The sequence below is a fragment of the Brassica oleracea genome, chromosome C2 (genome assembly GCF_000695525.1).
Source record: "Brassica oleracea var. oleracea cultivar TO1000 chromosome C2, BOL, whole genome shotgun sequence".
NCBI lineage: Eukaryota > Viridiplantae > Streptophyta > Magnoliopsida > Brassicales > Brassicaceae > Brassica > Brassica oleracea.
This window is the reverse complement of record NC_027749.1, coordinates 50,784,581-50,799,595: the sequence shown is the minus strand read 5'-3', so window position 1 is coordinate 50,799,595 and position 15,015 is coordinate 50,784,581. Positions and strand designations below refer to the sequence as shown.

General features: G+C 31.0%; 1 protein-coding gene across 2 annotated transcripts; it reads left to right on the top strand.

Annotated features, from left to right (window-relative positions):
- Window positions 1-3,789: 3,789 nt before the first annotated feature.
- On the top strand, window positions 3,790-8,943 carry LOC106320846 (U-box domain-containing protein 51). Of its 2 annotated transcripts, none has more exons than XM_013759199.1 (9): window positions 3,790-3,966; window positions 5,340-5,515; window positions 5,802-5,923; window positions 6,007-6,128; window positions 6,195-6,370; window positions 6,443-6,753; window positions 6,822-7,361; window positions 7,824-8,609; window positions 8,695-8,943. In XM_013759199.1, the coding sequence occupies exons 1-9, from the start codon at window positions 3,911-3,913 to the stop codon at window positions 8,878-8,880; spliced, it is 2,475 nt and encodes an 824-aa protein (XP_013614653.1). In that variant the 5' UTR covers window positions 3,790-3,910; the 3' UTR covers window positions 8,881-8,943. The 2 variants fall into 2 exon arrangements, with proteins under 2 accessions (XP_013614653.1, XP_013614656.1); XM_013759202.1 differs by lacking the exon at window positions 3,790-3,966 and adding an exon at window positions 4,594-4,684.
- The last annotated feature ends 6,072 nt before the right edge of the window (window positions 8,944-15,015 follow it).

Here is a 15,015-nt window from a genome sequence, read left to right as displayed (position 1 = left end):
TTCTCAGGCTTCTTGCTCAGCGGTTGATGAAGCTTCTTTCCGTACAGATAATCTTCAATTTGCATTCTCCAAAATGCATAATCTGTACCGTCAAATTTCCCGATACTATGCGCCAAACCGTCTTCGCCTCCCATCGTTTCTGGAACCACCGTATATTAGAACACCTTCGTCGACAAACCGATGTTACCGAGAAAATTCACTATTCACGAAGTACTGTTCACGTGAATAGTAACCCCGCAAAAAGTTTTGACCGATCACCGTAACTCAAGCTCTGATACCAGTTGTTAGGAAATACGCGGTCAAATTTTGCGGAAAACCAGAATTTATGGGAGCGGGAAAACACACACAAAATTGTTAACGGAGTTCGGCCAATGTTGCCTACGTCTCCGGACCTGCTACAGATCTTTTATTATCAACCCGAGAAATTTTACAAACTCTCAACTCACACCCGATCCCAAATACACTCAAGAAATTATTCGTAATTTCTTAAAGAGAAAGATTTTCTCACAAGAAAGATATTTTTTTTTCTCTTGCACTTTCTCTTCTTCTCTTCTCTTGTTCTCTCTTACTTTGTTTTTCTTGTTTGGGATGAATTTCCCCTTCTCCTTCATGCATGTATTTATAGGAGGGGATTTGTGAGTTGGTGGTGAGTTGGTGTAACAACCAAACTTACCAACCAAAAAACCAAAGAGAAAAAAACGTGTTCTTCACCATCACCAACTTGCATGCGTTGATTTTTGACCAACAGAAAGAACCCACACCTACACTTTCATATCAACCACGAAATGTCCACTACAGGTTAAGGCCAATAAATGCACATTATCCGTGATAAAGTTAAAACTGTGTTTATCAAACGCATAACTTAAAGTTTTATTCTCCATAACATCCTTATCTCAGATTTCCAGCACCTGTTATTTTTTCCAACGTTGAATGTTCACAACTCAAAGCCATTTAATGAACATAATAAATGCTAAAAGTACATCTGTATGCTGACATTGGACCTCCACTATAAATACATCCACGAGCAATCCAATGAAAATAATGCTATTTATTACTACTAGTATATGTGTTTCAGAATATTAAATGTTTCGTGAAACTGAGTGAATATTAAAAATTGTAGTTATTAAATCGACCACTAATTAGATGGTTGGAGCATGATTAACCGGATTCTTAATTTAAGGTTTTTAATTCATGATTTAACATTTTTTTTATATTTTTTTTGGCTAAAGCTAAGAACAGTTTCTTAGTTTTTAACTAAAAAAAGTTAAAAACTGTCTCTTAAATAAAAGATATAAAAATCGTTTCTTAGCTAAAAAAAAAAAAAATATCAAATCATGAGTTAAAAATTTCATCTTAAAAATCCGAATTAATATGGTCTTATACATTAATTCAGTAGATCGACCACTCAAAAGAGCTGTAGAAGGACACTCTCAATAAATGGTCACGTGTACATCTGTATTTCAATTACTCTGTTGCATGAATAAGTAGATCAAACTAACTTGTCGTCTAACTTATCTGACATGCATCCATTTAGAGCATTTCCAACTAGCCTTTTTATTTTAAAGCCTTTTTATTTTAAAGAAAGAACCCACATAAAATAAAAGAGAAATTTTTGGGTTCACCTTCTAGGATGAACCTCTAGATTCACCAACCAATAGTGTTTGAGTATTTGATATTTGATATCTTTTAAAAAAGGAAACACAATTGAATTTCCAAATAAGATTATATTTTCAAAATAAAACAATAATTATACATAAAATAGTTACAAAAAATAAATAAATAAATATTGTTAAACCATTAGCAAAATACTAAATCCTATACCCTAAATCCTAAACTCCAAACCCTAAATTATAAACCTTAAATCTTGGATAAACCGTAAACCATTGGAAAATTATAAACCCTAAATCATACTTTAAAAACTAAATCTTAATAACACTAAACCCTAATCACTAAACCCTAAACCCTTGGATAAAACCTGAACCCTCGGATAAACCCTGAACCCTCGGATAAATCATAAACTCTAAATCAAAAATATTTAAAATTAAACCCTAGAGTTTATGATTTATCCAAGGGTTCAGAGTTTACCCAAGGGTTTAGGGTTTAGGGATTAGGATTTAGGGTTTAGTGTTATTAAAATTTAGTTTTTAATGTATGATTTAGGGTTTAAAATTTTCCAACGGTTTAGAGTTTATCTAAAGTTTAAGGTTTAACGTTTAGGGTTTAGGGTTTAGGATTTAGGGTATAGGATTTAGTATTTTGCCGAAGACTTAACAATATTAATTAATTTATTTTTTGTAACTATTTTTATGTATTTTATTATTTTATTTTAAAAATATAATCTAATTTGGATATTTAATTTTATTTATTTTTTTTAAAAGATATCAAATATCAAATACTCAAACACTATTGGATGGTGAACCTAGAGGTTCACCCTAGGGGGTGAACCCAAGAATTTCTCAAAATAAAGGGATAAAGAGATGGTTCTCTAATGGTACTCTTTAAAACATTTGTTTACGTATTACATTTTAGTCCTCAATATTATTATTAATTAACTATAATCACTAAAATTTTATAAAATAGCAAGAAACATACATTTTAAATAGATAATAAATAAATATACTCTCAGAAATAAATAATAAATAAGATAAAAAAATTATCATAATTGGTCTACACCATTCAATAGATTTTATGTCCAAACAATCATTAAATTGAATGTTTGTCATTTTTTCCATCCAACCTCCAACCATATCCAACCCTCAACTATATTCATAAAATCTATGAAATTTATTTACGTTCATTCATTTGAATTCCAATATGTTTTTTTGTGTGTATAAATATGTTGAATGATGTAGATGAAATTCTCATATTTCCCTTACAAAAAATGAATTTTAATATTGGAGGTCCATCTTTTTCACACAATTCTTCTTCTTCTTCAGACTCATCTGAGTTTGATGAATTTTTGATAAATGATATCAAAGCAATGGATAGAGAAGAAAATATTGCTATCAATTTGTTTCTCAACAACAACCGCCTTCTTCCGATCTGAACAAGGAAGAATCATACAAAAGAGAACTCAACAACAACTAGGTGAAACTACTCCAAATGTGTATGGACAACATTTTGGTGATTTTGGAGGTGTGAGATCAAATTTACCTGAATATTAGTGTTGTAATTTATATTAATTTGTGTAATATTTTCAGGTTATTGTGTAACATGTATTTTGATGAAAATAGTATGCTTGTATTATGGTTTTTAATTTGTGAAAAATTCCCTAAATGTAATATTATTGTTTTCTGAAATAATATGTTTATGTTATGTTTTTATTAAATTTTGCGTATAATAATTCTAAATATTTTATTAATGTGTGAAATTAACTTTATAATATCAAATATTATAATAGTTAGATGCTAAAATAATAAAAATAAAACAAAAAGAATGTTATGTACATAATCATTAAACTTATATAAATAGAAAGACTAAAGTGAAAAGTGAATAGTATTTAAAGAATCTCAATAATAACTATTATTTGAAAGCGTACTATTCATCTTTTTAAAAAATAAAGGGATAAAAAGTGGTTGGAATGCAAGACTCTTTAAAAATAAAAGTATAAAGAGTGAATTGGAGATGCTCTTGACAGGTGAGCATCCCGTCTAACTTATCTGACATGCATCCATTTAAGAGGTGAACATCCGCATCTGAAAGCTTTATAGGGGATTTTCTGTTTTACCGTTAAACTTTTCAAGTAACCAAATACAGTACTAAACATTCATGCGAAGAAGTTTATTAGTCGGAGTTTAGACCACAAGACGTTTTGTATACAAAAGGTTCAGATTGTATTGTGACGGGAAGATTCATGTGATAATTTTCTGGGAGGTATATCGACGCAAAGAGGTCCAAGAAAGGAGCTGTTATGTGGATAAGTTCGCTCACGTATTATGGCATGATTCATTTGCTTTTAAAACCAAGGTAAAACCACATTCAAATTATCATCAAGTTCTATTTCATGTCACTACAACAAGATTCGCAAAAGAAGAGTCATATTGTAGTTGAACAAGAGAGCTAAAACAAAAGATAAATCTAATGTATTCACTATTGATCAGCGGAAATCTCAGAACTTGAAAAGTCAACAATATAGAATAAACAAGTTGGTAGTCCGACAAAAGCCCACGTTGTTCTGACTTACAACGTCATCTCGCTTCACAAACCTTTGTGGAAAAGACATCACTTTTTCACACAAACAAACAAAAACATCAAGACCTTTTGACACTTTCATTCTCTTATCATTTTAATCATTACTCCTTTTTTATTTTTCATCATTACTTTTCTGAAATCTTGTTTTATAAATATAGATATTTAATTAATCCGGTGACCATTTCACTGACTCAAATTTGATTCGTCATCTCCTTCTTCTTCTTTTTTTTTTTTTTTTTTTTTTTTATTAAACACGGTTTCTCCAACGGCTTCCCAGGCCCAAGAGACTAATCTGTGTCGCTGCGGCCCGAATGTTAAATCCGCAGTGGCCGGGAATCGAACCCAAGTGGCGGTGCTCACAGCTGTGAGTCCTTTACCACCAGAGCTAGACGCCCCGGTTTTCTTCTTCTTCTCTTTCTCTGTCTCTCTCTCTCTTCACATCCATTCGTCCAGTTTTTGAGAAAGCTTCAAGCAAGTCAAAAGAAATCGTTAGGTATCTTCAAATCTTATCTGATACCATTGTTAAGCCTTTACGTAATTTTCTTATAATTTTACAAAAACAAACCTTAAACCTTTATGATATTAGCCGTTGGATTGGTTATCAGATCTTCCATTCTTTTGTTATTATAAAATAAATATCATTTAAATTTTTTATTTTATCCATTAAGGATTCAACTTGTTTGTTTGGTCCAAGAATATGTCTTTGTAACTACATTAATTAATTAACTAGATTTTGACCCGCCTTTAAAGTCTTTTCAAGTCCAAAAAGGGCGGATATATTTTTTGTTTTACATCTTTTTAAGTCTTTTTAATTGGTAATTTAAATATAGGTCTAATGGCATAAAACATAATAAATAATATTCTAAATAATGATAAAGATAAAAGAAATAATAGGTGTACCATACTTTTATCAATGGGTCATACTGTTATTTTAATAGAATAGATTAAATAAACATACCAAGTTGTTCCAAAAATAATTAAATAAAAAACATACCAAGTCATGACTCTCTCTTCACCCCCCATTTGTCTCTCTAAGCTGTTAAATCATTTGAACAACGAGATTAAGGAAACAAAAAGCTTGACCCTCTGAAGTCAAATTCATCAGCTATCTTCAAAACTTATCCCTAACCCTTTCTTGGTTTCTGTAGTTTCTTGGATCATCAGATCTTAGCCGCTGAAGTTGAAGAAATGGGAGATGGAGCTTTAATCGTAGCGGTGGCGATCAAAGGGAACAACAACAAAACAAAAGGCGTTGTTCGATGGGCACTTCAACAATTCGCTTCTCAAGAACATGTCGTCTTCAAACTCTTACATGTCCAGCCAAGTAAGAATTACAAAACGTTACAACCTTTTAAGTCAAAACTTGATCTGATATTACGCTCACCGGTTTTCTTCGGTCCGAGCCAGTCTCGTTGCCTAGCTGGTTATTAGGCTAGGTCCGGTTCTACGTTGGGCTCAGTTATTTGTCGTCCTAGTTTCTAGTTGTTTAGTTTCATTTTCGCATTCCGATATGAATTCTCATTATATGTTTTCCAAAAAAATAAAAATTGATATAGAATTTAACATTTTACTAAAAAAAAACTTGATCCATATTTTGTGGAAAAAAATAGGAGATTCAATTTCGGTTTCAACCGCAAGAAAAGATTCAACCACAACGGTTTACAAGAAAGATGTTGACAGGAAAACAAGAGAAATGCTTCTTCCAAGCAGAGACATGTTTGCTCATAGAGAGGTATTTTAATCTGGACCACTTGATTTAATTTCTTGTTTCTTATTTTTGTTATCAAGAACTTGTATCTTGTGAAAATGTGATAGGTACAAATGGATATAATGGTGCTTGAATCAGATGATGTAGCAGATGCAATCTCTAAAGCGGTTCAAGATCATGGAATCAGTGAGCTAGTCATTGGAGCTTCCTCTTCTATCATTTTCTCATGGTAATATACCTTTTGACTTCCTCTGACTTTGTCGATTCCTTAACTATATTTTTGTTTCTTTTTCAGGAAGTTGAAGAGAAGCAACTTATCTTCAAAGATTTCAGATGTCACACCAAGATTCTGCACCGTTCACGTTATCTCTAAAGGAAAGCTTCTCAATGTTCGTAAATCCGATATAGACATTGAAACAAGCATTAAAGATGATAGAAGCGAAAACCAGTTCACTTCAAGTAGCCATTCAGGTAATAACTACTTCTTTAGGAAGTTCTTGAAAACCGGTTTGATTTTTTTATTTATTTTTATAAACATTCTAGGGTCAGTAAGTTCCACATCAAGTCATCAATTCTCATCTACACCTTTACTCTTCCAAAGAATGCAAGCTCTTTCAACCGTTAACCAGAAGGTTGGCACAAAGATTGGAACAAATAACAACATTGATACACACCATAACAGAACTGCCTCTCTAGATGTGGATACAAAGATGCTTAACCAGAAGGGCTTTTACCGAACAAACAGCTCGGGAATCGGGTACGGAGGAAATGATATACAAGGCAGGAGAAGGTCTTATACAGATGAGGGTTCAAGCTCAAGTTGCTCCAGCGACCCTATTTCATCTAGTAGCCAGGTATAAGGAGTGGAGTTGATTCATTTAAGTATATTATAGTTTTTGAATGTGGCATTATTAACATGTAGGTGAATAAAGACTTTGAGCTAGAGAAGCTGAAGATTGAACTCCGCCATATTAAAGGAATGTATGCAGTTGCTCAAGGAGAAGTCATGGATGCTTCTAAAAAGGTTCAAGATCTGAACCAGCGTAGGTCAGAGGAAGCTACGAGGCTCAAGAACTTAACGATAAGAGAAGAAGACGCGGACGAAGTGGTGGAGATGGAGAGGGAGAGACAAGAGCAGGCGGAAAACGAAGCTGAGCTCGTGAGAAGATGCGTTGAGAGAGAAACTGAAGACAAACTTGCGGCGCAAGCAAGAGCCGAAGAGGTTAGAAAGGAGAAGCAGAAGCTAGAGGATGCACTTGAAGGAGGACCGCTTCAACGCCAACAATACATGAAATTTGAGTGGGATGAGATCGTTCAGGCTACTTCCTCGTTCTCTGATGAGCTTAAAATTGGAATGGGCGGGTACGGAAGCGTGTATCGGTGTAACTTGCATCACACGACAGTAGCTGTCAAGGTTCTTCATTCAGACAAAAGTAACTTAACCAAACAGTTTCACCAAGAGGTAAATAAAACAATTTTCCTTTTACTTTTTATAACCTTCAAGCAAGATTACTATTTTCCTTGGTTAAGCTGTAATATAGATTATTAACTATTAGGCAGATTATTCGAAATCAATTCTATTTTTATATATATTGCATATTTTTATAAATAATGTTAAATTAGAAAACAATTTTGTTGAAATATTTTAAAATAAAGAAAAAGAAAAAGAAACAAAATTGAGAGATTAGAAAATCATCACTTGTTTACAGATAAATTGACTGTGAAGATAGTATAATTAAATTAGTCATAATTTATTTTGATTTTATTTGATTTAGACTAATTTAAATTGTTTTAAACCATATAGAACGATTTGAATTTGTTTAGCAGATTTAAACCTATTTGCATTGATTTAAGAAAATTGTTGTTTTTTTTGGAATATTGCTATTTTCTCAAACGATTGCTCTTTTGGTTGATACTTCTTCAGCTTGAGATTCTTAGCAAGATTCGTCACCCACACTTGCTTCTCCTCCTAGGCGCATGTCCTGACCACGGCAGCTTAGTCTACGAGTATATGCACAACGGAAGCCTCGAGGAAAGACTCATGACACGCAGACCAAACTCTGACGCACCGCAACCGCCGTTAAGGTGGTTTGAGCGGTTCAGAATCGCTTGGGAGATAGCTTCAGCTCTCTACTTTCTCCACACAAACGAGCCGAGACCAATCGTCCACCGCGATCTTAAACCGGCAAATATACTCCTAGACCGGAACAATGTGAGCAAAATCGGAGACGTAGGCCTCTCCAAGATGGTTAATCTCGATCCTTCTCATGCCTCAACGGTTTTTAACCAAACCGGTCCGGTAGGAACGTTCTTCTACATTGATCCGGAGTACCAAAGAACCGGTGTGGTGACTCCTGAGTCCGATATCTACGCGTTTGGAATCATACTTCTTCAGCTAGCCACGGCTAGGTCAGCCATGGGGTTGGCTCATTCGTTAGAGAAAGCGTTGAGAGATCAAACCGGGAAATTTTCAGAGATCTTGGATAAGACTGCTGGTGATTGGCCGGTTAAGGAAGCGAAAGAGATGGTTATGATAGGGCTTAGATGTGCGGAGATGAGGAAGCTTGACCGTCCTGATCTAGGGAAAGAGATTCTACCGGTTCTTGAACGGTTAAAGGACGTTGCTTGTAACGCAAGAAACATGTTTACTGAAACCCTAATTGACCATAACCACCACGCTCCGGGCCATTTCTACTGTCCAATAACTAAGGTAATGATAATGATCGAATCTTTACTACATATATATTGTTTTTTTTTTGTGTTTGGTTTTGATCATTTTAGTATGGTGATTTTAGGATGTGATGGATAATCCATGTGTTGCTTCGGATGGATACACATACGAGAAGAAAGCCATTATGGAATGGCTTGAGAAGAATCATAAATCTCCAATGACGGATGCGCCCTTCCCCAACCAAACTCTTCTTCCTAATCAGTCTCTTCTTTCTGCTATTAAGGAGTGGAGATCACATCTAATTAAATAGAAAAAGGTTAAACGTTACAAGGCTAAACTCGCCAATTAACATGCATTAATGTGTTTTTCTTTCCTCAACACTGCACATACACACGCGACTACACGAGTAGATAAATGTTGATTTTTATACATTTGAAAAAATTGAGTTTTGTACGTAAAATTAATAACCTTATTTGTCAAAAAGAAAAAAAATAATGATCTTATATAATTAAACACTTGCTTGGTTCTGTACATGATATTTACATATACTAACCAAACTTAAGAATCACTAGTCCCAGTAGTTTGATGACGATGCTTGAGACTCTGGTGCATCACTTCTTTCTCCTCTTCTGGCAAGAATTGACCGGAGCATCATATTTTCCTGCATCCAACATGTGTTTGGGAGCCATTGGTGTAAGGTGTCATTAGTCTTTCTCTGGTTTACTCTAGTGGACCCCCATTCCTATATACCCATTAACCATTTATGGAGACAAGTTAAGATCTTTTGTCAGTACTCATTCAAGTTGTGCCAACTTGATTTTGTCTCTGATGGTGACTAACTTCACTAGCATCTAGTTTGATTCTTGTAGAGTTCATTCTCTTGAGCCACATATGGTTCAAATCCTAAGTTATTTGCTAAAACGGTGGTGGGTTTTAGCTTATTATGGGTGAATGTCCTCCTAACATATCAAGATACATCATGTATAATAACGTTCACCCGAAAGAGGACTAGAGGAGAGACAAATTCGTCAAGTTGCTTTTCATGTAGGGTTACCTTGCCAGCTACTTGCTAGGATATGATTTGAAGCAACTTGATTTTCTACTTAATTATCTAGGGCTCCACATATATAAACCAAAACCAAGCCCCACCTTCTTGCTCAGTTGCTTGACAATTATACTCCTAACCTAGTAATAATATTAACTAGATTTTGATCCGCGTTTAAGAAGCACATGTATTTTTTTATTGACCGTAAAACTAAATATTAAATGAATTTATGTCTATTATTAGATATCTATAATATTTAAAATATGTTATATTATTATTATTTCAGTCCGGTACAATGTTTTTATTGAGTTTTCATATCCGAGTCTGTGCCGAACCGAGAGATTCAGTTACTCATATATAGTGAGGGTAGGATATAATAAAACGAATATGCTAAAAATATCTTAAAATCAAAAAGACCGTTATTAACCCACTGAGAAGAGTATAATTTTGATTTTTGTTTTAGAATTTTGATATATCAATATATATTTGAATTTCGTAAGAAATATTTTTTCGTACGTAAAATCTGAAGATTAATACCAACATGTTTATTATTAAATAACAACTGTTATTAAGTTTATTTGTAAGTACATTAACTATCAATGTACCAAAATAGTGAACCAATTATTTTTTTTCTTTTTATTTTTATTAATAGTAACTATATTATAAATCTTTTAAGAAATCAGTTTGAGACAAATGTTTTATTATTAAAAATCTATACTATTTAAATAATGTTATATTTATATGTATTTATGTATAAAATTGTCTTCATAATTTGGGCTTAAAAAAAAGAATTGAAAATGGGTCTGAAGTTAATTGAGTTTGTAATATTTTTTAACTTAAATGAGTTTTTAACAGTTAAATTCGCTTTGTTAAGTTAAAGGCTCAAAGCACAAACTAATATTTTTAATTTGCCGAGAACAACGAGATAAGATTTTTTTTTTTTGCAGCAAAGATCGTGCCTTTTTTTCTAGATCGAAACTCTAGAAGCTATGTACTTTAATGGAGGAATGTTCATGAGTTTATTTAAAATTTTGTGTACACTTTTATATAACTCTCTCATAGGGATTTTAGGTATATCAAGTCTTGTTTTGGTTTCTAAATAATCAAACCAATCCGGACGCGTTACGTACCCAAATATTACAGGGATTTTCTAGATATTAAAATTATGGATTCGAACTGACTCGAATCTAAAAGGAACCAATTTGAACTTAAACCAAAAAACTTCAAATACCTAGTTTGGTTTTTATACCAATGATATTTAAAAGCATTAGGATATTGCTCTTTTTTTTTGAGAAAAAATAGACACAGCTCGAGTCCTTTATAATATATTTTGGTATCACTAACTATAATTTATACTAAACTTTTATCATCTTTCGATGTATATAATATGTATTTTTTCTAACTCATGAATATATATATATATATATATATATATGTATATATTGTGTTCTATTATCTTATTTTAATTAGTTATGAAATTATATTTGTAATTTTTTAATTTAATTTTAGTTTATATATTTTGTGATCATTTCATTTTTAACCAGCACTTAGCACATCTATTTTAAATTAGATAAGATTAATGTTTTTGTACAACGCGGTCAAACAGATAAACATGAATTTAATGAAAACTAATTAATTTAAAGCATACTAATTCTGAAAACCGCCATTAACCGCGATTCGATATTAGTTGACCCGGTAAAAACCTAAAATAAATTAATTATATATATATTTTTTAAATTAGTTAAAATTCTAATATACTTTTAATTTTATATTCTGAATAAAATAATTTGTTTGTGATTATGGATTGAGTCTTATATGTGTTAAGGTCGTTTAAGTTCTAATCATAGTAGTAGTGATAATCCACTTTCATAGAAATAAATTTAGATGAATTAGGATTGGTTCAATGGTCGTTTTGATTTATACATGGGTGATGAATTAGGATTGATTCAAACTTATTTATAATTTAGCTATAACATTAAAAAGTTGTTGCCGATATAAGTTAGGTAAGGGCACACCATATATTTTGTACCTTCAAAATCTATCAATCTGAAAATGAAAATCTAATTTAATTGAGTATATATTTTGATCAACTAAAGCATTATAAAATAAAACATATTTAAATTAAATGAAGAGGTCCAACAACCTTGTTTAAGTAGATTTTTTTAGGATTCTTTCATTTTTAATAGTATAGACTAGATCTCGATCGCGCGGATTTTTGTTTTCATTTATTTTTATATAAATATTTTGTTTTCAGTTCTAAATTGGTATATATTATAATATATATATATCAATCAATTTTAAAAACATAATAAGTTTACGGTATATTTTTTTCTTTGAATAGATTGTTTTAAACTTTTACATGTATTTGTATCTTCTTCTATGTTTAACATGTGGGGTATAGTATTACAACATTAAATTATATCTATTTAATTTATAATATCTATAAATCCAGTGGATCATTTATTGTTTAAATCCAATTATTGATACTCCAATAAAAATTTCTTAAATGATAAGATTAGATATTAAATGTAACATGATTTTATAGGAATAAGTCCATTAGGTCCATTTTTTAAAAAATCACACATAAATCAAGGTTGTGACTTCTGTTTTAATATATAAGACTAGTGTATCTTAAATTTACAAATTAGATCTTTCTATTCTTTAAATTCAATGGATCTTCTATTCTTTAAATCTAATTATTGATAGCCCAATAAAAATTTCTGGTACGCCCAAAATTTAAATGATAAGATTAGAGATTAAATGTAACATGACTTTGTAGGAATATGTACATTAGGTCAATTTTAAAAAAAAATCACACATGAATCAAGGTTGTGACTTCTGTTTTAATATATAAGATTATTGATGGCCCAATAAAAATTTCTTGTAGACCCAAAATTTAAATGATAAGATTAGAGATTAAATGTAACATGACTTTGTAGGAATATGTACATTAGGTCAATTTTAAAAAAAAATCACACATGAATCAAGGTTGTTACTTCTGTTTTAATATAGAAAATCAATACATTGACGATATTTGAGCACGATTTGGGGAATAATTTAATTTGAAGATATATTTAACTATTTGGCAATATTTTCGTTGATATTAATTAATTAGTTAACCAAAAATGGTTATAAATACCGAAATTTGTGTACAATAATTAGTTGTTTTTTTTAATGCGAGCCAATTTCTGTTTAAGGTTAGAAGAATATATCCATATTATTAATGGAATATTTCGGATTTTACTATGGAATACTCCACCATGTTCAACTTCTCCAAGTGAATAATGTGGTAAAGGTGTATAAAGATGTAACATTATGTTCAAAGAAAACAGTATTGACTTCAATTAAAAAAAAATAGGATCACGATAGTTAAAAATGAATTACCCGATTAGCAACATTTCAAGTCGTGTTTGAGTGTTTGTTCATGGCCACAGCACTCATACTATACTATATATATGTTTAGAGTAGTTTCAGTGATCCACTTAATGTCTATGGACTAAGGAGAAACTTTGAGGTTTCTTGATGTAGTAAACATGTCGAAGGATGTCAGGGAAAAAAAGTAAACCTAAAGAAGAAACACGAGTTAAAATCATATAGTGTTTGATAGAAATGTTTTATTATGGGGTTGATTGGCAAGTGTTTTAGAAGTGTCGTAAGATCTCTCTACAGCCTAAATTATTTCTACAGCCCAAAATTTTGCCAATCATGCTTTGTAAAGATTTTTTAAAACTACAGTTTTTTTTTCCTTTTTATTATTTTTAGCTGTGGAAAACCATAAATCTAGAACACTTATTTTTTGCTTTAGAAAATTTATATGTAAGTCTTTGAATCATTTTAAACCTACAACTAATATTCTACAACAAAATTATCTACAGCCACAGCAAAAAAAATCTACAGATTTATTTCTAAAGCAAAAATATAAATTTACAGCTCCTTCCAATCATCCCCTATAGTAGTCACGACTTATATTATATAGCAAGGTTTTACTATGTTTTCAAATCATAGACATTAGCCGATTATGCAATGTGGGACTTATGTGATGTTAATATGAAATTAAACTAGATCTAGATCCGCGCGTGCGCGGATAATATTTGTACTAATTTTCGTAATAATTATTGAGATGAGATTATATTTTTTATTTTTGTATAACTTCTTTTTTTTTAATAATTTACTTTTGTTTTGGACGTGTATATAACGTTTGTATTTTAGTTTGTTATTTGTTGACAAAAAAAATTTGTTTTTTGAAACACAATTTGGAAGAGATAGACATTTATGTAAATTTTGATATATTCAAACTTTGAAAACTTTTGGCCCATATAAGAATAATAGATACTCGTTTGGGAAGCATATATTTGCAAAATAGTTATATTTGCAAAATAGTTATACTAATTGTCTATGGAATTAGCCCATTAGTTAAAACAAAGAATCTACTTTGATCAAAAAGAAAATTTTGAAGATAAAAAAGAATTAAGTTGTTAGAGGTTATCTTGTTTGCATGGTACGTTAATTAAGATTAGAGTTATATATTGTTAATGAGGTTAGAATATTGTCTTATATTTGATTAGATTTTGATAATTAATAGAAAATTAAAGTAATTGGTATTACAATATCGATATAAACTGCAGCATCCCTTTATAATACATGGATTAAATAGATATATATAAAAAAAGAAAACATATGTAATGTCAATTATGTTTTGAATTATAAATATATATGACTGAAGCTTATATGCGACTTATTTTCATATTAAGAACTATAAATTGGTGGTAATGTTTGTATGGGTCAAGCTGAACCAAATATGAAACACTTTGATTTCTTTATGTGCGCAGGTATTGATCTGAGAATAAGCAGAAAATACCATGTTTTTTTTCCAATCGTGTTATTGTATTACTCTTATATAATAACATGGTCTTGTATATGTAGATTGGAATATAAGCAAAGATGATCGATCATTTGTGGTGACATGGAGTCAAATCAGAGTTAGTGTATTATCATTCTAATAGTTAATAACGTATCGGTTTTGTTAGATTAATTTCCGATGGTTATGGTAAATAAGGTTTTGGTTTACTTTAAGTGATCCAGTCTCATTATGTAAGTAGCGTGTAAATATATAATGTGTAACAAACTTGTGCATCTCGTAATATATTAAGCGTGGTACTAAAAATGAAAAAGTCCAAAATTTAAAAACAATCTTTATATGGTAGATAAAAAAAATATGACTCTAAATTAACAGAGTAGATGATAGGGCAACTAAATTTTATGACTTTCTAGTAGGTAGTCCATTTTAAAAAAAAAAATCATACATCAAAAGAAGTCGTGACTTCTATTTTAATCACTACACAAAAACGTGCCCATAACAACGAAACTTTACGACGAAAATATTTCGTCGTAAATTTACAT

What these genes read in the sequence shown, in the direction of transcription:
- LOC106320846 (XM_013759199.1), top strand. Translation starts at nt 3,911, where the DNA reads ATGTGGATAAGTTCGCTCACGTATTATGGCATGATTCATTTGCTTTTA. An exon ending in CATTTGCTTTTAAAACCAAG is followed by an intron (nt 3,967 to 5,339) that starts GTAAAACCACAT and finishes TGGTTTCTGTAG; the next exon opens with TTTCTTGGATCATCAGATCT. An exon ending in ACATGTTTGCTCATAGAGAG is followed by an intron (nt 5,924 to 6,006) that starts GTATTTTAATCT and finishes AAAATGTGATAG; the next exon opens with GTACAAATGGATATAATGGT.